Source organism: Pantherophis guttatus, chromosome 7 (genome assembly GCF_059756535.1).
Source record: "Pantherophis guttatus breed Tessera chromosome 7, ASM5975653v1, whole genome shotgun sequence".
NCBI lineage: Eukaryota > Metazoa > Chordata > Lepidosauria > Squamata > Colubridae > Pantherophis > Pantherophis guttatus.
This window is the reverse complement of record NC_142069.1, coordinates 16855158-16880339: the sequence shown is the minus strand read 5'-3', so window position 1 is coordinate 16880339 and position 25182 is coordinate 16855158. Positions and strand designations below refer to the sequence as shown.

Here is a 25182-nt window from a genome sequence, read left to right as displayed (position 1 = left end):
TCAAACAGCCCTGATCCTATCGTCCTTTCAATGGGTCTTGAAGATCAGGGCTACTTTTTGCCCATTCGGATTGAACTGTTGTGTGTGTCTGTTTTTCTTGATATGTCTTTTTATTTCTTTTGTTGGTCCTGTCGACTATGGTTTTATTTTTAATTTGTGTTGCCCAGGGTCACTGTTGACTTGGGTGTCCATAGAAATCTAAATTAGAAGTAAACAAGCATCTAAAACCCTTGCTGAGATTTATGACTTTTGGAAAGTAATGTGATAGTGGGAACAGAGAAATTTTTCTGCGTGTGTCTGCATTGAGATCAATCTTTTCAGGAGATTCTTTCAGGTTTCTTTGACTGTTGTTCCATTGTGGTCTGTGTCTGACTCGTTTAGCTCATACTTTCTGGAGCGGATAGGGGAGAACTCGGGGTCTTCTTTTCTTTGGAAGCATATGTTTGTCTAAAACCACAGAGCAAGTTGTGAGTACATTCATGCACATGTTTTATTTCATTGCGGTTAAAGAAAAGATGAAAATCCCAAGCTGAGAGTATTTATATCCGCCCACCTACCAAATATCTCTGTCTCCAGCCTTGATCAATATTGGGATATGAATCTGAGTGTGTTGGAAAGCTTGAATGCGGTTAAAGATAGATGGAGCCAGCAGCGCTTTGCTTTTAAGGTCATGCTTAGAGAGCAAAGAATTTTAGAGAATCAAGGGAGGAGGAAAGTATTTTAGTCATTCAAACAATACAAAAAACTATTTTAATCACACTGAACTACTTTAATAGCCATAGTGAATCATTGCATGGAAAGAAGCAACTGAAATATGTTAATATGAAAAAAATGCAAAACCCCGATACATTTGCATGAGTCACTTCACCAAAGAACGCTTTTTAAAAAAAAAAAAAAAAGCTTGGTTTGCTTCAAAGTAGTGGGGACCTCCTGTATGGAAATATTAAAGTATGCAAATTTAAAGATCATGCGGCCAGATTTCAGGGAGTTTGGGTAAAATAAATGATACCACACAAATACCTTCTGTACTTACATGCATGTCAGTGTCTGTCTCCCACTTACGGTGTACGTCTAGTTGAAGAAAAGTAAGAGAAAGAACCATTTGTTTTTCAAAATGATATTATTATTAATATTAGTATTATTACTACTACTACTACAATAAGGAAATGCAAAGAAAAAAATCTCACATTGGATAGAAGAAGTTGAATAAACACAAGAATAAATTATAAGTATTAATAATACATAAATAAAAACATAGGGAAACTTTCTGGTAACACATTTTCCCTTCTTTTTGGTTTATTTCTCCAGCCACTAACCACAATCCAGATAGATGGATGGATGGATGTTAAACATTAAACATTTATCTTAAACATTAAAAATTATTGCTACATATATTTGAATTCATATTCCAAATGTATAAATTTGCTCTGCTGATTAACATACTATAGTGGGAAACTTTTTTTGCTGGTTAAACTTCTGTTACAGATATACATCATCAATGAAACCATTGCTTCATGTTCCCCAGTTTTGGTCCTCCAATCTGATACCATCAGAAAAAGTTTCTCTTTTCCAGTGTTTTATTTATTTATTTTTATTAGTCATATTTCTATGCTGCCCACTCTCCGAGGACTCTGGGCAGCTTACACCAAAGACAGTATACTAAATAGCATATTGCCCCCTAACAATCTGGGTCCTCATTTTACCCACCTGGGAAGGATGGAAGGCTGAGTCAACCTTGAGCTGGTGAGATTTGATCCGCTGAACTGCTGAACTAGCAGTCAGCTGAAGTAGCTGCAGTACTGTACTCTAACCACTGCGCCACCTCGGCTCTTATGCCAAATTTGTTCTTGTTGCTATCAGAATATGTTTTAATAAATTCTGCTAATATTCATTTATTTTTTCTGGAATTATACTTATCCAGAGATCCCATTCAGAAAGAAGAGCCAGCTGCTCCACCTCTCAGCCTCCCTATGCATTATGGCGGCTACATGACATCATCCCAGAATTGGGCATCATTTTGGAACAGCCACAATTCATTGCAGCCAGTCCCAAAATGGTGCTCAAGTCTGAGATGGTGCCACAAAGGCTTGGTGTACGGTGAATCAGCTACTTTCTGAAGGAGATCTACAGAACAGGTAAATCCCCAAGGCATGATGGGGAGGAGGAAGATGGGGGAACCAGCGTGGTGAAAAGCAGGCCCAATGCCTGGAAGAACCCAGCAGGGTGGGATGGGGGGAAAGATACGCAGGTGTTCTGTAGCATCCCTGCAGTTGGTCACAAAGTGGATGGATTGCCAAGCCTAAATTTTGTTCCTGTGACTCGAGGGGTCCTGCAGCAGCCATAATTTCCAGCAAGCCCCTCTTAAGGCTCTTTGTTCATCTCCCTCATAATTTCAAATGGTCACTGAATGAACAGTCCTAAGTCAAAGACTAATTGTATTTCTTTGGAAGTTTTGCATCTTATTTTATCATAGTTTTAACTTATTCCACCTGTTTCGTATTTCAGTCAATTTTTATATACACCCTGAGAAATGATCTTGATTTTTTTATAAATATTTCAAATTCTGTCAGTTTTCTCTGTGTCCTTTTTTGAGATGACTTTTTATTCTTCTAATAAGCAGTTCTTGCTGTGCCTTTAGCCTGTTTCAAGCAGGGTGGATAAAAATTGATGATTTTTAAAAAAAAAATAAATGGATTTTTTAAATTTAAATCGGATTTTTTTATTTAAATCGGATTTTTTTATTTTTATCAAATTTATTTTAATAAAATGCTTTTGGAGTAAAAATCTAAAGATAGTTTCCTATTTAAGTTACATTAATAATTTAGTTTATTCAGCATGAATTGGAGCTTAGGTATATAGCATGAGGCTGTATATTCTGCAATATTGGAACTGTCGGTGAGTCAACATGTTCAGAGGACAAGCTACTGAGGGACAGAGATGACAGTTGCTCTTTAAAAATTACGATATAAATCGAGTTGATTTAAATCAAGCCTTTTTACTAGTGATTTAAATCATGATTTAATTTGTGATTTAAATCGACTTGATTTAAATCAAATCCACCCTGGTTTCAAGAGTCTTGATACACTATATTGGCATATGTGATTACATATTTCTTACTATAGCTTTCTTTGAAATAAAAGGTATTTGATAGTGAAGCTAATGGGGAAGTCACCAGACTTACTCTTGTTTTTAAAAACAAGAGATAGAATTGTTTCATTTACCACATTAATATTATACATTGTCCATAAAGCATGTATGACTTCTCTCTGGATGGTACTATATTATAAATTCCTTTTTCTGGTAGACTTTCACCTGCTAAAGTTTGTTTTGTTCAGTAATTTTGTAGACTAAGAAGTTAATGCTATTACAATTTGATTACATTTTGTTGAATCTATTATTTTTTTATTTTAAACTGTTCTAAGATGCTATTCATTAGAAAGGCAAGGCTCAAATTTCAATATCAGTAAAAATATTTTTTTCCTGTTTTATCAAATCATTGTGTGTTTTATGGTAGGTTACATTGGAAGAAATTCTATATGGTCTTGCTAACATTTGAACAGTTCCAGCATGTGAAATTGTATTTTTATTTTTGGATAGCATTGGAATATCTTTTCCTATTTGCTTTCATAAACAAAAAAAAGTTTTTCCTGTTCTAGGAATCTAATAAAATGCGTTGATGCCAAGGTGTTTCTGTTCTTTCCTATGTGGCATACTTCTGTTCCTTGGGTTTATTTTGACTATTTTCTGTTCATGTAGACATGAACAAAATGTTCTTTGCTTGACCTGATCGAGCTGAGAAATGTTCTACTGACAAGCTACTTATCTGTAAACATTTTTAATCTCTTTTCTACTCTATTGCCTTTGAGATTATTTAGCAATAGAGTACGTTTAAAATCAACTTTTTAATGTAAGATTCTATAGTATCATAGCCTTATAAGACATCTGTCCTTTTTTAGATATTCTATTCAATTGTTCTATATTGAACACAATATACAATAAATTTTATTGATTAAACACCTCTCCATATCAAAAAGCTTTCCAAAGAATTCTCCAAACACAGTAAAACATATTCATATTAAATTGTTACCTGTGGTGTCAAACTCAATTTGTTTTAGGTAGGCTATCTTCTTCATAATGGTCTTTGATATGAAAATTGCAGCCTTCCTAGCAATATGCAAATTCACTCCCTATAAGAGGTATGACTCTTTATCCTGATTTTCCCAATATTTCTTAGTTTTTAAAACAAGATTCCAAGTAAACATCCATTTCCCCAGAATATAGTTTGCAGTTATACAAGATACGTTTGATACCTTTAGAAGCAAGTGCACCACCATATACTGTTCTGACCCAGCTCCCCAAACACGACAAACCCTCTGAAGTGAACTCAAAAATTCCTTTATTTGGAGTGCCGGCAGCCCCGGCAAAAAATTTCTCTCTCAACGCAGGCTAACAAGTCCGGCTGGCTAGAAGATGAATAGTTGTCTGCCACATCTGTTCATCTCCACCCCCTGCCTTTTATCCCCAGAGGTAGGGTGGGGCTAGCAGCGGTGGCTCTTCCTTCCCAAGGATCGGCCCATGGATTTCCCCTGCTCTTCTCTTCTCTGCCTTCTGTGCATCTGCGCATCAGGCACTGGACCCAGCTGTTCCTCTTCTTCTTCATCAACCACCTCCAGACCTGGGGGCTGTTGACTCTCCATCTGAGGGCTGACGGACGGCCCAGGCTGCGCCCCTTTCTCCCTCCCTCCCTCTCTCTCTCTGTCTCTCTCTCTGCCAGCTCCATTCCCTCTTCCCCTTGAAGTTCTCAGGTTTCCTTGATGCTGACCCTGATTCCCATGCCGCCTCCTCTGATTCGGCTGCTGGAGGGGCCGGCGGCCAATAGGCCACAACATATACAATCTTTCTGCAAATGGAACTCTATGGCAGGGGACTCCAGCCCCTGGGCTGTGGGCCATACATGGAGTGTGCGAGTGCAAGCATGAGGGCACATGCACACAGCTCCACTTCTGCGAGCAGCGGGCACTGGCTGTCACATGCAAAGCTCCATTTGTGTGAGCGTGTGCACATGCAACTCACATAAATGGAGCCATGTGCATGTCTACCGCTTGCACAGAACTATCCCCATCCTCCCTGCCAAGCCGGAAAGGTTGGAAACCACTGCTCTATGGAATCTGTCATATCTTAATTGTTCAAAACGTGTTCTAAATCTGTTCTAAAGAAAGCTCTTCTAAGATGTGGAGGCATATAAATGATTAAATACTCAGTCTGAAAGACTAATTTGTGCCAAACCAGCCACTTCAAGATCTTAACATTTAAAGATATGATATAGTCTTAAAGCAGTATCATCCAAACCCTTCGTTTGAAATTTTTCTCAGCCTTCAGATTGGAGTGGACTAGGAATTAGACAGAGAATTCATGTTGTCATATGGTATTTATAAAGTTGGGCAGCCCAAATATGAGGAGACATACTAAGTGCCTTCAAAGTACATTTTAGCACTTATATACTGCTCCATAGTGTTTTACAGCACTATCTGAGCAATTTACAGTGTCAACATATTCCCCCGAAAATCTGGGTCCTCGTTTTTCTGATTTCAGAAAGATAGAAGGCTGAGTCCACCTTGAGCTGGTTGGCATCAAACTCCAGGCTGTGGGCAGATTTTGTCAGGGTATGTAGATTTAATAGCTGTAAGATGATGGAAGGTTGTAAGCGGAAGCAACTGTAAACTGATGCAATGGGAATGAGGCAGCAGGGTTACTGCCACTTTAAGAAGCTGGGTAAGAAACTGTCTATATAAAAGAAGCCATTAGAGGGCGTCTCTCTTCTCATGTTCTCTTCGTCGTGTATCTCATTGCTCACCTTGTGTCAGTAGCTGTATTATAAGGTATTTACCATGTGTATGTATGTATGTATGTGTGTATATATATATATATATCTCTTTTTCGTAGGCTTTTATGTGCATATTCTTTCTAGCCAGGTTTTACCTACGTAAGCTAAGATGTTCTGCAGCCCTGGTTCTGTGAAATCTCATTCACAAGTTTCTGGGCTTTTTGTATCTTGCTGACAAACAGCAACTCTGTGCTGCTCATTGGGAGACTCAGAAATAGCTATCTGAGTCTCCCAATGAGCAGCACAAAGTTGCTGTTTGTCAACAAGATACAAAAAGCCCAGAAACTTGTGAATGAGATTTCACAGAACCAGGGCTGCAGAACATCTTAGTTTACGTAGGTAAAACCTGGCTAGAAAGAATATATATATATATTGCTGTATATAAACCACTGTTAATTATCTAAAAGCGCTGTGTGTTGTGTGCTGTATTTTGGCTCCTGGGTTTATCTCATAATACTAGTCACGCTGCCTAAACTCTGGCAGATTTAGTATGTAATACTGCATTCTAACCACTGCACCTCCACAGCTCGTATGGATGAGACAGATTACTCGCTATTCTGGGTAATCTGTCACATCCAAAAATAAGTTCTTGACCCAACAGTTGGACATTTAATTGCGTGGTGACATTGCATCGTAAACTTGGTTCAGCCATTACTGCTGGAGTTGGCGTTGATTTGCCCACCCTTAAGAAGCATTTTAGGTTGATGTAGTGTATCTGTTTCAAAAAGGGATCATTTGTCCTTATAATTCTGCATGATTTGTAATCATTTGAACTATTTTCATATTGTATACTTTGATAATTGGAATTGGGGATCCAGGGTAGTTTTGATTGGCCAGCGTCTTCGGCCATTAAATGTAAAGAAGTAACCTAGAACTAAGGAGAAATTTTCTGACAGAACAATTAATCAGTGGAACAACTTGCCTCCAGAAGTTGTGAATGTTCCAACACTGGAAGTTTTTAAGAAGAGATTGGATAACCATTTGTCTGAAGTGGTGTAAGGTTTCCTGGTCCCTTCCAACTCGGTTATTATGTAAACTTCTGTAGTCCTTCAGTGAGTTCCTGCCTCTCATTGACCTCTTGAAATGTGGGAGCCAGGAATCTGTTTCCATGAAAATATTTATTATTTATTTATTATTAATTCAGTTTGTATGCCGCCCCTCTCCGAAGACTCAGGGCGGCGCACAATGCATTTAAAATCATTATAAAAACATTCAAAAATTAAATACATTAAAAACATTAAAACTCATTTACACCATTCATGGCTGGATCTTGCCGGATCGCAAGAGCGAGATCAATGGTCCCAGGTCTTCACCCAGGCCAGGTCTTCACCGCTTTTCGGAAGGCCAATAGGGTGGGGATGGTCCGGACCTCAGGAGGTAACTGGTTCCAGAGAGTTGGGCAGCCACAGAGAAGGCCCTCCCCCGCGGGCCCACCAGCCAGCATTGTTTAGCTGACGGGACCCTGAGGAGACCAACTCTGTGGGATCTTACCGGTCATTGGGAGCTATGTGGTAGAAGGCGGTCTCAAAGATACCCTGGCCCTGAGCCATGTAGGGCTTTAAAGGTAATAACCAACACCTTGAATTGTGACCGGAGACCAATAGAGAGCCAGTGCAGCTCGCGGAGAATTGGTGTAATGTGGGTGTACCTAGGTGCACCCACGACAGCTCGCACAGCTGCGTTCTAGACCAGCTGTAGTCTCCAAACACTTTTCAAGGGTAGCTCCATGTAGAGCGTGTTGCAATAATCTAACCGTGAGATGACAAGGGCATGAGTGACCGTGAGGAGAGCCTCCCGATCCAAGTAGGGTCGCAATTGGTGCACCAGGCGAACCTGTGCAAAGGTCCCCCGAGCCACAGCTGTCAGATGTTGCTCTAATCTTAGCTGTGAGTCTAGGAGGACACCCAAATTGCGAACCCGTTCTGAGGGAGACAATTTCTCCCCACCCACCACCCCAGAACCAAGGAACCAATTTACTAAGTATAGGTAAGACCTAACCTGGTAGAATATGAGAATAGAGTAGTAGATGGGCAATTTATTATATCTGATATATTAAGAACAAATTCTTTTTTTTAAAGAATATATAGAGTATATAATGAACAAGTTATTATTAAAAAAAACTTTTAAACTTTGTTGAAACTGTTGGCTTTAACTTTTAATAACATTAGAAGATCACTAATTGAACTGGATGAGTAAGGGATGCCTCCCGTACTCGGAGGTGTCCCAACACTAGGAATGTTTTGGGACACAACATTATATATTTATATTCTCTCTCATAAATCTGTATTGTATTTTTTCTTACTGAAATGATTATTGATTTGGATGTTTATTTCTCAGCATATGCAGATGACCATTCAAGCTCTTCAGGACGAGCTTAGGATCCAGAGGGATCTGAACCAACTTTTCCAACAAGACACCAGCAGTAGATCCAGTGAACCATTTCTGACCGAACTAACAGAAGAAAACTTCCAACGGCTTCATGCAGAGCATGAGCGTCAAGCCAAGGAACTCTTCTTGCTACGCAAAACCCTGGAAGAAATGGAGTTGCGCATCGAGACTCAAAAACAGACCTTAAATGCTCGTGATGAGTCAATTAAAAAGTTACTGGAAATGCTGCAGAGCAAGGGATTGTCTGCAAAAGCCACCGAGGAAGATCACGAACGCACAAGAAGGTTGGCAGAGGCTGAAATGCACGTTCATCACCTGGAAACTTTACTAGAGCAAAAGGAAAAGGAGAGCAGCTTGCTCAGAGAAGTGAGTTTATTCACATAATCCATCTAATCTTGCACATTTTTTTTTCTTGTTTTATCTTTTGATAGGAACAAGCCCTTGCAGATTTTTTTCCTAAGCTGTTTAAAGCAACACGCATCTTAGTCTGGAATCTAAACTTACCTGATTGGCAAATTGGTTGCTTATTCATAATTTATTCTGAGCTCCCATATCAATTGATAAATTCTGTATGTAGGAAGTTGGGGATGTATCTGGGAATAATATCAAAAGTATCAAAAAAAAAAAAAAGATTGGAAGCTGAAATTTGAAATTTTGGGTTGTTAATATCCATATATGTTTAAGTCTGGATTCAGAAATGGAGAGGATATCGATCAAGAACATGTCTAAAAATAAAATAAGCAACGTATTTATGAACTTTATTTTTTTGTTCTTTAGGAATTCATTCTTGTGCAAGAAAAATACTGGGAGCAATCAGGAATTTATCCTATCCTTATACAATAGCAATTTATCCTATCCTTATACAATAGTGCTGGGATGTGGTGGCTCAGTGGCTAAGATGCTGAGCTTGTCGATCGAAAGGTCGGCAATTTAGCAGTTCGAATCCCTAGTGCCACATAATGGGGTGAGCTCCCGTTACTTGTCCCAGCTTCTGCCAACCTAGCAGTTCGAAAGCATGTAAAAAATGCAAGTAGAAAAATAGGGACCACCTTTGGTGGGAAGGTAACAGCGTTCCATACACCTAAGACTAAAATGCTTCTGGCTCTTGAAAATGGCTGAACTGACTGGCTATTGCTTGTATGAGAAAAGGGAAAAGTAGAAATAGCATTCCGTGTGCCTTTGGTGTTTAGTCATGCCGGCCACATGACCACGGAGACATCTTCGGACAGCGCTGGCTCTTCAGCTTTGAAATGGAGATGAGCACCGCCCCCTAGAGTCAGGGATGACTAGCACATATGTGCGAGGGGAACCTTTACCTTTACCTTTATACAATAGCAAGTCTATTCTGTGTGTTTATAAATAGAGCCTACCTGAATCACGACAATCTGTACATTATTCTTTTATTTGATTTTAGTGGGAAGCTGTAAATGATTGTCTACTTCTATTTAGAAAACCAGAAATCTGGGCAACAATAAAGAATGACAGTTCTATAGTTTCCATAGAAACAATTACTTTACTATGAAGGATGTTTGAAACCATTTGCTGTTTTGCATCATGTTTCAAGTGGAGTAAGCATTATATTCTTCACTGATTTTCATATAACTTTATGATTAAAATTTATAAATTTAAGGCAAAACAGCTGAATTATTTTGGACAGAACACATTCATATAAACAAAATCAGACATCCATCATATAGGGCTCAGAGACTTTCTTATAGAGAAAACTTGCATTCCAGATTTCTTTTGTAGATTAAAATCGTATTTCAGCAAATAAAAGTCAAATGATGTAAGGAGACCTGACAGCTCTATGGGAGGTATACAGGTATGTAAGTGGGTGCTGAACACTAACAATAAAAATATTGAAGGAGACTTTTGAAGAATGGAATCAGAAAATAGACTCAATATCAACAATGTCAGTAGTGGTGTCTGCTTCTGTGGACAGACTGTATCCAAAATATGTTATTGAAGAAATGTAGAAAAAACATATCTGACAAAATAGAGGTGATATTGAAAATGGATTTACAACTTACAGTCTAAGAGAATGTTTTAGAAAAGGTTGTTTCATTGGATGTACAAAGAAATTGACTTACAATTTAAAAGGGAAATATACATTACAAACCAAGAAAGTGACTTGAATAATTTTCTACTGAAAATTACAAAATAGGTTCTTTAAGCCTTGAAGAATTCTTTGTGATAGGACAAAGAAGAAATGAAGTTAAATCAAATTGTACAACAATATTTGAATGAACTAAAGATTACAACTTCTAAAAGTAAAATGAAGGAATATAAAGTTGGTTTATTTGATCAAGAATAAAATAAGACATGTTATTTCTCCTGGCTCCTGAATGGATTTTCAGCTAACATCAGAACTGAAAGATAATGTTTTATGGATTTGTTCAGAGGTAAGAGATGATGAGATAAATATTTGTAAGCTTAGAGGTGGTGAAAAGTTATTACGCTTGTTTATACTTGTAATTATATTTGGAGGTCACTTCTTTATATATTTCTTTTTTCTCTTTTATTAGATTCTTTTTTTTGCTTTTGCTTTTCTTCCCCTTGCACATTTTACTCCTCTCTAGTTTTTTTCCTTTAGTCTTGATGCTTACATTACACCAATATTTAATACCTTATGCTAATATTTAATGTGATTTAATATTTCCTGATGTTTCATTATGAAAATTGCTATAAAAATGGGAGGAAAATTAGTGCATGATTTGTTTGTCATTATTCTAATCCAAGATTAACTGTGGTCTATAGTGCAAAACAGTTTCTAGTGTTTTAATCCCAGGCATTTTCATTTTGCTCCTTCTTAACTACAGACCATTTATGTCAGCTGCACTTTAATTGTTTTGATGAACAGTTCCTTGTTATCACTGTGGAAAGAGCTGTCGTCATTAGTAACTAGGTGGTTGCTACTCTGGGAATGTAGGAGTATCGCTGGCATAGATGCTTTATCAGCTTGTTAAGTACATAGCAGATTGTTGCTGTTATTTATTAATCCTGTTTTTTTCAAGTATTTTGTCCTTCTGGAAGACGAAAGTTTCATAAGATCATTGCTAATAGGTATTTAAATTTTTTAAAAGTTCCTTCAGCTATTACTTTTGAGTATGCTTTTTTTTGCGAAAAATCATTGATATGCAGTTCACTGTAGCTATTTCTTGTTTGTATAAAAAATAATAATAACCGTAGCTGTACCAGGAAAAAAGATGGAATCATTTAATACCTATAATACTTTTTCTATGAATCCCAGAAGTTCGATGCTGTTGTGTTTAGGTACCTACCATACTTAATATTTCTTCTTCTTAAATAGGAGATGCACCGTCGTTTTGAAAATGCTCCTGATTCTGCCAAAACTAAAGCTTTACAGACTGTTATAGAGATGAAGGTAAAAGAAACTAATTCTTTCTATCAAATGGAATAGTTTTTTCTCTTTTATTTTTTGAATTTTCATCCTGACATGTTGTACAATGCACTTTTTACCATCTCTGCTATTGTCAGGAGATTTTAGAGTATTGTTGTATAAATGTGCAGGACTATTTATATCTGGTTTATATTATGTATGTGAAATGAATGTCTATTTTACCCTATTGTCATACTTGCTATCATTAATTTTTTTAATATGTGCCTATTTTGTTATATATTCTAGATAATGGTTTGTTTCATAGGAAGGACTTTAATATAAAATAGTTTCAATAACAAGGAAATAATTGTTATATTTGAAACAGGAAAAAATTATTACGGAAAAAATTAAGAAATAGTACATCTTTTTCTAGATGATATTCTAAGTGAGCAGAGCATAGCTATTTTCATTGAATGTACAAATAAATACTTCTGACTGTGTTGCAGAAATGTATAAATGTTTTTCTATTGAAGCATTTTTTTCTTATTTGCCTCCAAGTTCTCAGTGTATTCCCAGTGTTATTTCTGGGTTCAAAATGCCAGTTTCCATTAGTGTATATCTGTTTTCTGTTTAAATTGTAGATGTCTGTGGAGATTTTCAGTCATCCAGGTCATGGTTGTCTCAAAGGTGTTTTTTTTTAAAAGGTAATTGAACTTTCTTGTTTTTCCCTTGAAGATGTTTTGCTTCTCATCCAAGAAGCTTCTTCAGTTCTGCTGAATGATGGAGAAACCTTTCATTCTCCACCATTCAGTCAGAACTGAAGAAGCTTCATGGATGAGAAGCAAAACATCTTCAAGGGAAAAACAAGAAATTACCTTTTGAAAAAGCACCTTTGGGTTAAACTGAAGATGCCTATTTAATAACTGCTACAGTTAAAAATTATGTATAGCACAGTGCTACAGGGAGAGGTTTCTCGGACATAAACTCAAATGTTATTAGCAAAATATTGGCTTTTTTTTTTTTTTTTTGAGGAAACTAAACCATTGTTCCATGTATTTGAAGGATTCTAAAATTTCTTCTATGGAACGTGGACTCCGAGATTTGGAAGAAGAAATCCAAATGTTGAAATCAAATGGTGCACTCAGCACAGAGGAACGTGAAGAAGAAATTAAACAAATGGAGGTGTATCGTAGCCATTCCAAATTTATGAAAAACAAGGTAATAATTAAACAGCGTATGTTAAAAAATAGCTTTCAATTCCCCCAAAAACGAATTCATCCACTGAATCACAGAATAGATAAAGGATTATAGTGATCTATTTTCTCTACTAGAGTTCCTTCAAATTAAGTGAAAATGCTTAAGCAACGCTATAAATCTGTGTAACTATCATTTAAGATTGGTGAACCAAATTTGATTTAAGATGTAGAAACCAGTTTAGGAAAATTGAATTGCGTCAGCACAATTAAATAAAACTGTGTGTTGTTCATACTCTGGTAAAATACTCAAGGGACATTTCTTGCATAAATTAATGTAAACAACTGTCCATGATATAACAAAGTGTCTTGGAGAAAATGATGACTTTGAAATTTAAGATTCATCAGGGTGGAAGACCTCAGAAGGTTACAAGTGGTCATGCATTGCCCAAACTATAATCAATATACATGTTTTTAAAGTCTGCTTAATGTTAGAGAAAAAGGAGGAAACACCCTGGGCTTTCTTTGAAAAATGCTGAAATTGGGGTCTGCATTATAAATTGTTGATTATATGCTAATTAACTTTGGGCAGTAGAGTAATCAGATTAAAATGCATAGCTTGCCTTATTTATGTAGCTTCCAATCAATTCAGTATTTGATGTGGTTATGATTAAAATACTAAACTGAGCTGAAAATAGTGAAAGGAAGCCAACTAGCAAATCCAAAAGTTTTTTTTTTTACAAGATTATTGTTTATAAGACATGGGTGAATAATATGGTTACTTGATGCCAAAAAGATATATCTAAGACTTCCGGAAGGGCCCAATTCAGTAATACTATAGCTGAAGGGCCATCATGTGCTCTCTGGAAGGTATGTGTCTCACATCACTTAAAGAAAGCACAAAGAACAGGTCTTCCCAAAAACATTCTAAGCAGGGATGGTATTCACTTACCTTCACTACCAGTTCGCAAATGTGAGCACACGCTCCACCTCCATGCATGCACAGAGCGTGAAAAATGGGACATGATGATGTCCGGGCGGGTGGGCGGAGCCTTCCACAGCTGCCGCTACCAGTTCGCCTGAACCGGGTAGAGCTGGCTGAATACCACCACTGATTCTAAGGGGTAGTTCTACATTAAATCCAGAAATGGACTAGGTACAAATGCAGCAAATAAAGTGTAATATAAATGAAAAAGCACTTCCTTATTTTGGATCAACGGCAGTTTCCAGTTAGTTTTCAAGAGCAGCAGTATTTATTTGGGTCGGTCGGGGAGGGGACGACAGGTCTGGTGATTTGGGAAGAGTTTGATCCTGTTACTCCCGAGGAAGTGGACAGGATCATGGGGAAGCTGAGCGCCACCACGTGTGTGTTGGACCCATGTCCCTCCTGGCTGGTTTATTTGGCCCGGGAGGTTACACGCGGCTGGATCCAGGCAGTGATTACAGCTTCTTTGGGTGAGGGGCACTTTCCGGCTGCCTTGAAGGAGCCGGTGGTGAGACCCCTCCTCAAGAAGCCTACCCTGGATCCAGCTACTTTGAATAACTTTCATCCTGTCTCCAACCTTCGCTTTATGGCGAAGGTTGTTGAGAGTGTGGTGGCACATCAGCTCCCTTTGGTCCTGGATGAAACATTATATCTGGACCCGTACCAGTCAGGTTTCAGGCCCGGGTACAGCACGGAGATGGCATTGGTCGCGCTGGTGGATGACCTCTGGAGGGCTCGGGACAAGGGATATTCCTCTGTCTTGGTCTTATTAGACCTTTTGGGGGCTTTCGATACCATCGACCATGGTATCTTACTGCGGTGCCTTGAGGGGTTAGGAGTGGGAGGCACCGTTCTTCGGTGGTTCACCTCTTACCTCTCGGGGTGTGCATAAGCGGTGTTGGCAGGGGGACAGAGGTCGGCCTCGAGGTCCCTCACATGTGGGGTACCTCAGGGGTTGGTCCTCTCTCCCCTTTTGTTCAACATCTATATGAAGCCGCTGGGGGAGATCATCCGTGGTTTTGGGGTGAGGTATCATCAGTACGCTGATGATACCCAACTTTTTATATCCACCCTGAACCAGCCCAGTGATGCCCTTGACGTGATGTCCCGGTGCCTGGAAGCGGTGCGGCTCTGGATGGGGAGGAACAGGCTTCAGCTCAACCCCGCCAAGACAGAGTGGCTGTGGGTACCGGCATCTCGGTTCCAAGGGAATATTCCATCATTGGTCATAGGGGGTGAGGTGTTGCCCCCTATTGAAAGGGCACACAATTTAGGCGTCCTCCTGGATTCATGATTGACTTTGGAAGATCATGTTGCGACCATGACCAGGGGGGCATTTGCACAGATTCGTCTGGTGCGCCAATTGCACCCCTACCTGGACCGTGATGACCTCCGCACAGTCACTCATGCGCTCATGACCTCCTGGATCGACTACTGCAATGCTCTCTACATGGGGCTGCCCATGAAGAGCACTCGGAGGCTTCAGCTGGTGCAGAATGCAGCCGCGCGGGTAGTGATGGGAGTGTCCCGACACACTCATGTTACACCCCTCCTGCGCGACTTGCATTGGCTACCTGTTGCCCTCCGGGTGAGATTCAAGGTGCTGGTTATTGCCTATAAAGCCTTACATGGCCTAGGCCCGGGGTACCTGATGGACCATCTGCGGCCAGCGACAGCTCCCCATCGCCCGGTGCGTTCCCACAGGGAGGGCCTCCTTGGAGTGCCATTGGCCAGGCAGTGTCATCTGGCGACTCCCAGGGAATGGGCTTTCTCTGTGGGCGCACCTACCTTATGGAATCAACTCCCCCTGGAGCTCCGGGTGGCCCCTGACCTGCCTTCTTTCCGGGTTTTTAAGGGGAGTTTTAATGGTTTTTAACACTTAATATTGATTTTATCTGTTTTTATTGCTGTGAGAGAGAGGGCAGCATATAAACTTAATTAATAAATAAAATAATAAATAAATAAATAGTTATTCTGGGAAACTGGTGTTTAATCATGGGTGGGTTTGTTAGCTGTTTATATGTTTGCGACGCTTTGCATCTCTTCAAGTAGTGGCAGGTTAAGAGGAAAACATTTTGCTCTAAATGTAAAAGAATTAACAATGTCGTGGCAGGTAGAGCAACTGAAGGAAGAGCTAAATACCAAAGAGGTTCAAGGGGAGGAACTGAAAAAAAAAGTGGCCGATCTCCAGACAGAGGTCTCTGCTGTAAGACTGAAGTTTCTTTATGCGGCGCCGCTCTGCTAGCTTTCTGGGGATGGCTTACTTTCCTTTCCTTTACCCTCTGCAACACTAAAGAGCAAGAAAACTAACCCTTCTGCATCTGTCCTCATTCACACCTGGTTGATATATTACGATGTATAATCTACTCCTTTGAACACCCAATATTAGTTGCTCAGTTTAAAAGATCACTACGGTTGCATGAATTGTAATTTTAGCGCTTAGACAGAATATGAAAGGAAATTGCCACAGCATGATTTGTATCTTTGAGATGCATGTATTAAGCTTTTGAAATGAATAATTTGATCTAGCAGAGGTAATCTTGTTTTAATAAGGTTGCATAGTTTTAATGCACTGTTAGGGGCATAAATGCGAATCTTGCGTTGCTTGAACTTCCTGGAATGATGCTTTTTACATATCACGCATGGGCACATTTCATCGTTTTATGATTTATTGTATGCAGCAAATTCAATTTCTAGTTCTAGTAAAATGCAATTCCCTGATATATATTTAAAAGAGGAATTTTACCATTTGAAAATGTGTGAGCTAATCTGTGGTCTTGAATCCATTCTGGGCTCCTTTATAGGTGGAAAAAAATGTTTTAGATTTTTTATTTTATTTTATAAGTAACTCAAAGCAGCAAACATACTTAATACTCCTTCCTCTTCCTATTTTCCCCAGAACAACAACCCTGTGTTGTGTGTTGGACTGATAGAGAATAACTAGCCCAAAGTCACCCAGCTAGCTTTCATGCCTCAGGCAGGTCTGGAACTCACAGTCTTCACCACTATACCAATATTTGTGTGTTTGAGAAACTTGATTTGTTGATTTTGAAAGTTTCTGAACTTTGTATCCTCCTATAAATGTAATCTAGTTGTCCTATTGTGTAGGAAATAGGAAACCATTGTATTTTTCATCTTAAAAATTAGGTCTTAAGGCAAAATGAAGTGAAGTTACACTTGTCTCTGAGGTCAGGTAGTAGATAATATTTATAACAAAGGAAGAGGAAATACTTTTTGGCATCTTGATATTACTATTAGATCTAAAGATGTTTTTAAAGAGCTGGAAGTCTAATGAAGGATAAAAAGACTTACTATTTATTATTTAAATTCCTTCCATGGACTGGGGTCAGCAATATGATACCCACAGATATAAAAGCATATTTTGCCCTCAAAAGATTTTACCCAAAATGATGGAATGAATTGAGATTGCTAACTTTCATCAGGTTTTGACTTCGTTGCTCAGTTTTATTGCATGAAATTTCATGAGATCTTAATGTTCTTGTATGAAATCTAGCAAGATTTTGCCATTTTCACATAAGGTTTTAAAAGATGGCCAGTATATTATAAGATTTTAGTTACGCTTCAACTAGTAGCTAATTATCCCCAAGCCTTGGAAATAACCTTGGAAATGAACTGAAACTATATTTGCCCGTGTATGTTGCTCTGGTTTACATTTATATTTTATCCTGCGTCTCTTGAGGTCTGAGGAAGCAATTAAAGCTAAAGTGAAAAAAGATGTGAGGTAATAATAATGCAGGCATGTAAAATGTTCTAGTGATAGTTTTCATCAAATCTGAATAATTTCTGCTTACTAAAAACCAGGGTTTCTTTTCCTGCTGTTCACTTTTGAGTGCTTAAAAAAAATACCTTATGCTACGACTGATTTCCTTGGTATTTGGGCCTTTTTCAATTTTGGCCTTCCACAAAGTGAGGCTAGTGGTTATAAGAGAAGCTGTTTACTACAACTATATAGTCTTATCGTCTTCCTATCAAGGAGCTTTCTTTTAGAAATGCTTTATTCTCTTTTCCTCAAAAACTCTTTAAACTTACACAAAAGCATGCTTTTTTCAGGTTTACTGTTCCTTTATTCAGATTTCTTGAGCTGGCTTGATGCCATACCTTTGAGATTGCTGGAAATGTGGTGCTAAACATGGAATGAAGCCATTTCCATAATGCTTCTGAATGCATTCTTGCCATTTTATAACATATATTCTCATACTTGGTTCTTCCTATAGATTGGTCAAGTGAAACAGGAACTATCCCGAAAAGATACAGAGTTGCTGGCTTTACAGACAAAATTGGAAACCCTCACAAACCAGTTTTCTGATAGCAAGCAACATATTGATGTACTCAAGGAATCCCTCACAGCAAAAGAACAGAGAGCTGCCATCCTGCAAACAGAGGTAACAAATATATCCCTAATACCAGGGAGTTCTGCACGATGATTGGGTTGGGCTGTGGAATGTGCATTCCTTCTGGGTGTTTTTTCTTCAGTTCTTCTTAAGTTAGAAGGAAAATCTGTGACTTCCTATGTTTTAAAGAGAGATTCAAATTCCATACTTGAATATCTCTTTAAATCATAAGAAAGAATTGAGAAAACAAAGAATCTGGTCTATTCAGCAATGTCCACTAGTTAATCTGTAAACATAGTACGAAGATAATAGTTCTTCTCTCCCATTGTTTATCACTTGCAGCTCGTGACAAGCCCTAGACGATCTCTGTGATCCCTAAATATTGATAATTCTCATAGCTTTTGTTAAATGGAAATTCCAGTCCCAATTATTGATATTAAATGAGGAATATCTGTCATTTGTTATCATCCATAAGCTTACCTTTCCTGATGTGATCATTTAGGACCCATTGAAAAGAAATACCGTATTTTTCAGAGTACAAGACACACCGGAGTATAAGACGCAGCTTAGTTTTTGGGGAAGAAAATGCGGGGGGGGGGGGGGGAATCTGCCTACCAGGTATTCATCTGGCTAGCGTCCTTAATCTGGTCAGCTTCAGCACATTAGTTTGCTGGTTTTGAGTGCACTCTCCCGCTTTTTATCTGTGCTTCTAAAGCACAGCTGAGAGGGAGCAGCAATGAGAAAAGCAGGCAAAGCACAGCGATCACTTCACTCTAGCACCTTGTTAGGGCTGGAAAAAAGCTTTTAAAGCACAGCTGAGAGTCGAAGGGAACAGGCAAAGCAAAGCACGGAAAATCGCTTCACTTGCTAGCACCTCGTTAGGGCTGGAAAAAAGCTTCGAAAAAGCTACATTCGGAGTATAAGACGCATCTAAATTTGCAGCCTCTTTTGGGGGTGGGGAAGTGCATCTTACACTCCAAAAAATACAGTAGTTTATTTTCATCCAGAGTTAAAACTGACTCTCCATTCCTACCTCCATTTTGTCTTCTTTAACTAGTCTATAAGACACCCGTGTCCTGTTTATCAGCTACTAAACTTGTTTACATCTGCATCAAAATTAAACCTGATTAAAGTTAGTTTCCTCTTAATCACGTTTTGTTATCGTGTTCCAAATCCTCCTTTCGGGTCGTAGTAGAAGACAAATGGTGCTCAATTTAAATGCTCGTATAAGACATTTAGAATTGACACTGAAAGAAGTACGAGATTATTTCACATTGGAAAAGAGATCATTTTAATTGACAACTTGCTGTCAGTCTTGAACTAGCAGTCAGCTGAAGTAGCTGCACCCTTACCACTGCGCCACCTCGGCTCTGTGTGACATTTTACATCCTGACTGTATTCTGCTTTATCTTTTATTTACAAATGCAGGAAGTGCTTGATTAATGATCACAGTTGGGACCAGAATGTGGATCATTGAGCAAAGTAGAAGTTAAGTGAGTTGACACATAACTGCTTCGCTCAACAACCACAATCCTGGCACTCTTGCTTGTAGTTGTTAAGCAATTGCACGGGTTGTTAAGCAGCTGGAATAAGAACCATGGGGTTCCTCAGGGGGATATGGGAGATCCTGTAAGGCTCCCCTCAGGAGATGAAAATCCTCCCTGCCAAAATCCAAGCAGGATTTTCAACCCACAAGCAAAGAGACACTCATGTACAGCTTGCGCCGAACCTCCCAAGGTCTCCTGTACCCCCTTACCATGCTGACACTGCTTGGATTTCATCTAACTCTTTTTTCTAGAGGCTGGATGAAAGAACTGCACGCTGAAAGAATTCAGCTTTCCTCTTTGCATGGTAAGGAACTCCTTCAATGGGATGCTGAAGGATTTCGGGCTCCATTTCTGGACTCCATTGAAGGAGTTCAGCTCCCTTCCATGCATGGAAGCAAATTCCTTCATTGGGGTGCAGGAACAGAGCCAAAATCTTCAGAATTTTGGCTCTGCTTCAGTGCCCTCCTCCCCCAAAGAGTTAAGCTCTCCTTAGGAGGTAGCTCTTTCAGCCAGCCCCAAAGATGAGAGGGGCAGCAGCTTGCAACTCTAGGCAGCAGCTTTGAGTGCCAGCTTTCCCATTGGCATTCTAGGGAAGCTGGCAGAGAACATTGCAGTCACACGATCATTTGTAGTTGGTGACAAACTCTAAAAGATCTCTCTCATTCCTGAATATTGATTCTCCACCATTCAGCAAGGGCTAACAAGTTGCCAAGCACCTGGATCCTAATTACTTGGTCTGTTGTGTGGATGTTTGGGTAGTTTAGGGGGGAGGAATTGTGGTGGGTGGGAGTGTGTTTGGGGATTGTTATGTGTGTTGGACCTGGTCTTTGGGTGTTAAGTGAATCTCGTTGTATGGGTATACTGTGTATACATGTACAATGACAATAAAGTTATTATTATTACTATCATATGACCTCAAGGGTGGTGGTGTGACATTTTGCGATGGCCAGGAGTACTTTATAGGCTGTAAAGTACCCTTTCCAACGCCATTGTAATTCTGGACCATCATTATATAAATAACCATAAATTGAGGACTACTGGTATGAGCAAACAGTACACATAAAAATATCAATTTCATGTTAGGATTCAGATCTTTAAAAGAGTTGTTTATTTACAGAAGTCCTTTAATCTTGACATTGAAAAATGAATGACAGGAAATTGGTTATTTGGTTCTTTGTTTTAAATATACCAATATCATAAATATAAAGGGAAAAATCAAGCATTTTTGCAGCTTTTACTCTAACAGTGGTATTGCCATTGGCTAATATGTTACTTTGACATGTATTTGTGTGCCATAGATTAAATACCGTATTTTTCACTCCATAAGACGCACTCTCCGCCCCCCCCCCCCCCAAAAGTGGGTGGAAATGTTTGTGCATCTTATGGAGCAAAAAATACGGGCCACCACAGTGGGGTCCTTTTACAGTGCTAAACCCCACTTCTTCTGTCTTTGTCATTGCCCGTTTTCCTCCTCTAAACCTAGGTGCATTATGGTCAAGTGTGTCTTATAGTGCGAAAAATACGATATATGCAGTGGTGGTATTCAATTTTTTTTTTACTACCGGTTCTGTGGGCGTGGCTTGGTGGGCGTGGCAGGGGAAGAATACTGTAAAATCCCCATTTCCACCCCACTCCAGGGGAAGGATACTGTAAAATCCCCATTCCCTCCCCACCCCACTAACCCGCTTTCCAGCTCCGTTCTCCTGTGCAGGGCAACAAAAGAAGACCCAGACAATCAGCTGCGACTCCGATCAGCTGGGACTCGGGAGGTAGCGAATAGATGGAGCGGGGCCAGCCAGAGGTGGTATTTACCGGTTCTCCAAAATACTCAAAATTTCCGCTACCAGTTCTCCAGAACCTGTCAGAACTGGCTGAATACCACCTCTGGGTATATATTTCTAGAAGACCATGTGTACTGAAAATAATACATATAGGGGTGGGTAAAATTTCCATTACCTTTTTAACTGGGAAATGTTCAATATAAACATAAATAACTATGTATATTTTTGTGTGTGTGTGTGTAATTGCTTCCTTAGGGCTAACTAAAGTTATGTATATTAGCCATAAGAGGGCGCCAGTATATTAGTTATTAAAATTTGTCTTCTGTTAGAATCAGAATTACAATAAGATTAGAATAGGATTAGTTTTCCAATTAGGTTGCAAATACCTAATTGGAAAACAGTTTGCAAAATACGAAATGATCATTTTCATAGCTATAAGTTGAATTCTTTCTTATCAGTTAAATAATTGTTATATTTCACTGCTTTGGTTCTGAAAGTTGAAATATCCTAAATTGACAAAATTCTAAATTTCAGGATATTTTTAGACATTAACTTATATTATGACTCAAAATGCTTTTTTATCTAACATTAATTTGATTTACAAAAGTTATACTGTTCTTTAAATGTTTAGCCTAACAATTTGGAGTTACCTGATTTAAAACTTCCATTTAGCAGTTTGAGGAGGGGCAAGGCAATCTTTGTATAATCTCTTACTGAATATTATAACAAAGAGCCTGAAAGAGAAAACAAATTGTACAGGAAATTGTACAATGAAAGTTACATGTAGAGAGCTTCTGTGAAGCATCATGATGAAAAAAAAAATGGTCTGTAACGGTATAGGAATGGAGATGACATTTCTTAAATCTTTATTATAAATTATTTTGTGATCCAAAAAAAAATTTTTTTTTTGGCCTTTAAAGCAGTATGGGCTTCTGTTATTTAGTACATAAATATGCATCTTCAGAGAGAACATGAATTAATAACAGCTGCCAGTATGTTTCACATTTGCCAGTGGCCAAGAAATTCAATATGTTTTCTGCATAATGAATTTCTTTGGGGTAATTAATGAATCAGTGATATGAATTACCACGGATACCATTGGATTTATAAATTTACATCTTGGGTTTTTATGTGGCACATCTGTTTTGTTTTAAGTTGCCTAAAGTTGGCAGTGACTTTTGTAACAGTGGTCTGAAATGCAAAATATCTTGAGCTTCTTTATTCCAAAAGGCGAATAGGTAGAGAGGATATTATAGCAAGTTTGAATTCGAGAAAGAGGCTTTAAAAATAGACCAAGGAACTTAGAATATTTTTGTAAATAAAGCAACGTTTATTTTGGAATAAAATCATTCATCTATATTTAATTTTATTACTGTGCACGTGATCTCTTTGGCTTACAAGAATATTGTGCCAAATCGTTTTCTTAAAATAATTTTTGTTTGTTTTGGATTTTTTTTAAAGTGCCAGTTATTTGGCCTACTCCTTACCAATTCAGTGTAGAAACATAAATTCAGTGCCCAAGAAATTTATTTTCTCATGTGAAAATATTTACTAATATTCCAGTTTTGTCTATTCTGCACATGTAAAGTAAATCTCTACTTCTATTTGATATTTAAATAAAATATTTAGGACACTCACTGTGATTTTAAATTTTAATTTTACACATACGTACGCACTCACGTACACATAGACAAATATCCCTTGGTTAAAGACTTACTGTTTAGCAACCATTTGAACTTACCTGTATATCTGATCAGCTCAGATTACAGCTTTTTAATAAATCTCTTTTCCTAGTTTGCCTAAGATACACAAAAGAAATTTTAAGAAATAATAATTTAGTTATATTTCTAGGTGCCTGAACTACAGTGATAGTAGAGTAGTACATCAGTTTGGTAGTAAAAATTCACTATTGTACCATACAGGATAGAAAGAACATTCAAAGATATAGTTTATTCCAATTTCTACTATAATAAGAGAATTTTCCCTGTTCTTACAAATTTACAAAATACAATTTGATAATTCTTTTGTCAAGTTCCTATTTTTTTAACCTTCTCCATCCCTAAATCCTTTTCTAACAGCAATTCTTCATAATTTATTATTTGTTAATCAGATTTGTAAGGCTGCCTGTCTATCCACTTTAAAACAACAAAAGTTAAAAAAAAGAAAGAAACCCAGGTCAAGGACCTCTCATTAAAAACACAAAGTACCTATGCTATACATCCTCACTGATGTATCCAAATTAGCAGCCTGGCCAGTACCTGGGAGAAGAAAACCCAGTAACACTGGGGTTGTCCATGTTTCTGGAGGAAGATTTTTCCAGGAACTGCTTCCTAGGACCTATCAGGGGTTAATATTTCACTGAGGGAACCAGGAGCATGCAGATACAATTGGAGTAAATAACCTGGCCCCATGCCATGTAGGGCTTTGAAGATGATAGCGAATACCTTGAATTGCATCCAGCAGCAACCTGATCAGCCAAAATATGATTACTGGATGGCAGTCTGCAGACACAATAAGAAATAAGTATGCCTTTCCCCTCCCCCAAATTGCCACAAGTTAGTCCTTAACACAGACTCTTATATGTGTTTAACTTGACTTGCTCCTCTTTCTCCAGTGGTTTTATGGATGGCTCTTTTGTCACTTCATTCCCCATGGTATATCTGAAAATCGGAGACTCTGTGGGTCTCTGATTCAAGGCCAACATTGTTTGTTCATTCCAAGATTGTAGCTTCAGTAGAATCATATATCATAGCTATAGGACCGTGATGGCGAACCTATTGCACACATGCCACAGATGGCACACAGGGCCCTCTCTGTGGGCACATGAGCCGTCGTCCCAGCTCAGCCCCACTGCACATGCGTACACGCCTCCCACCTGACAGCTGGTTTTGGGGTCTCCACCTTGCAGGGGGAGGGGGCATGCGGGAGGCGCTCATGCATGCACAGGGGGCACGGGAGAGCAGGGGGTTGCATGCGGGTGGGTGGGGTGCACGGGAGGGGGCATTGCATTATGAGTTATAAGTGCAGGGAGGCCTACTAGACCCAAAACAGGGCGCAGGGAGGGTGCGGCGCCTCCCTGCAACCCCTTTTTTGCTCCCAGGAGGCTGCAAGGAGGCCTATTAGGCCCAAAACGGGGCACGGGGGAGCGCAGGAGGGTCACGTGTGCATGTGCGGGGGGGGACACATGAGCATTGCATTATGGGTGCAGGCGGGCGTGTGCGCGCTTTCGGCACGCAACAACAAAAAGGTTAGCCATCACTGCTATAGGAACTACTCTAAGCTGGTCCATCAGTCGCCTGGGACAGACTGAATAAATAGATCCTTCTCCCTATAGTGGGGAACAGCAACAGAGAACCCCAAGCCCAACAGGGAGAGATCTGCGCCCTCAGTTTACTAATTCTTAGTGAGGAAGAGAAGAAGATAAATACAGTACACATGTATCGATCAATTATTTGTTAGTAATGTTTACTTGCTTAAAAGCATTTTAGTGAAAAGAAACTGGATTTTTTTTCCCCTTGTGACTGAATTCAGGTAGATGCACTTCGGTTGCGCCTGGAAGAGAAGGAGGCAATGTTGAACAAAAAGACTAAGCAAATTCAAGAGATGGCTGAGGAGAAGGGAACTCAAGCCGGAGAGATTCATGATCTCAAGGATATGCTTGATGTGAAAGAACGCAAGGTTAACATTCTTCAAAAAAAGGTAGGCTTACCAA

At 39.0% G+C, this 25182-nt stretch overlaps 1 protein-coding gene across 18 annotated transcripts in view; it reads left to right on the top strand.

Moving 5' to 3' along the window:
- ERC1 (ELKS/RAB6-interacting/CAST family member 1) overlaps nt 1-25182 on the top strand; it is a 149452-nt gene that overhangs the window by 17906 nt on the left and 106364 nt on the right. For 8 of the 18 annotated variants that reach the window (XR_015728847.1, XR_015728846.1, XR_015728849.1 and 5 more), the window contains exons 3-7: nt 8222-8638; nt 11583-11657; nt 12675-12830; nt 18026-18193; nt 25002-25169. Coding sequence is in view for 10 of the 18 variants with exons in the window: in XM_087873697.1 (XP_087729823.1) it covers nt 8222-8638; nt 11583-11657; nt 12675-12830; nt 18026-18193; nt 25002-25169 (984 nt within the window). In the remaining 8 variants the exon portion in view is untranslated. Of the gene's footprint in view, nt 1-8221; nt 8639-11582; nt 11658-12674; nt 12831-15903; nt 15997-18025; nt 18194-25001; nt 25170-25182 lie in introns of all 18 variants that reach the window. The other 10 variants (XR_015728844.1, XR_015728848.1, XM_087873695.1 and 7 more) reach the window with 2 other exon arrangements.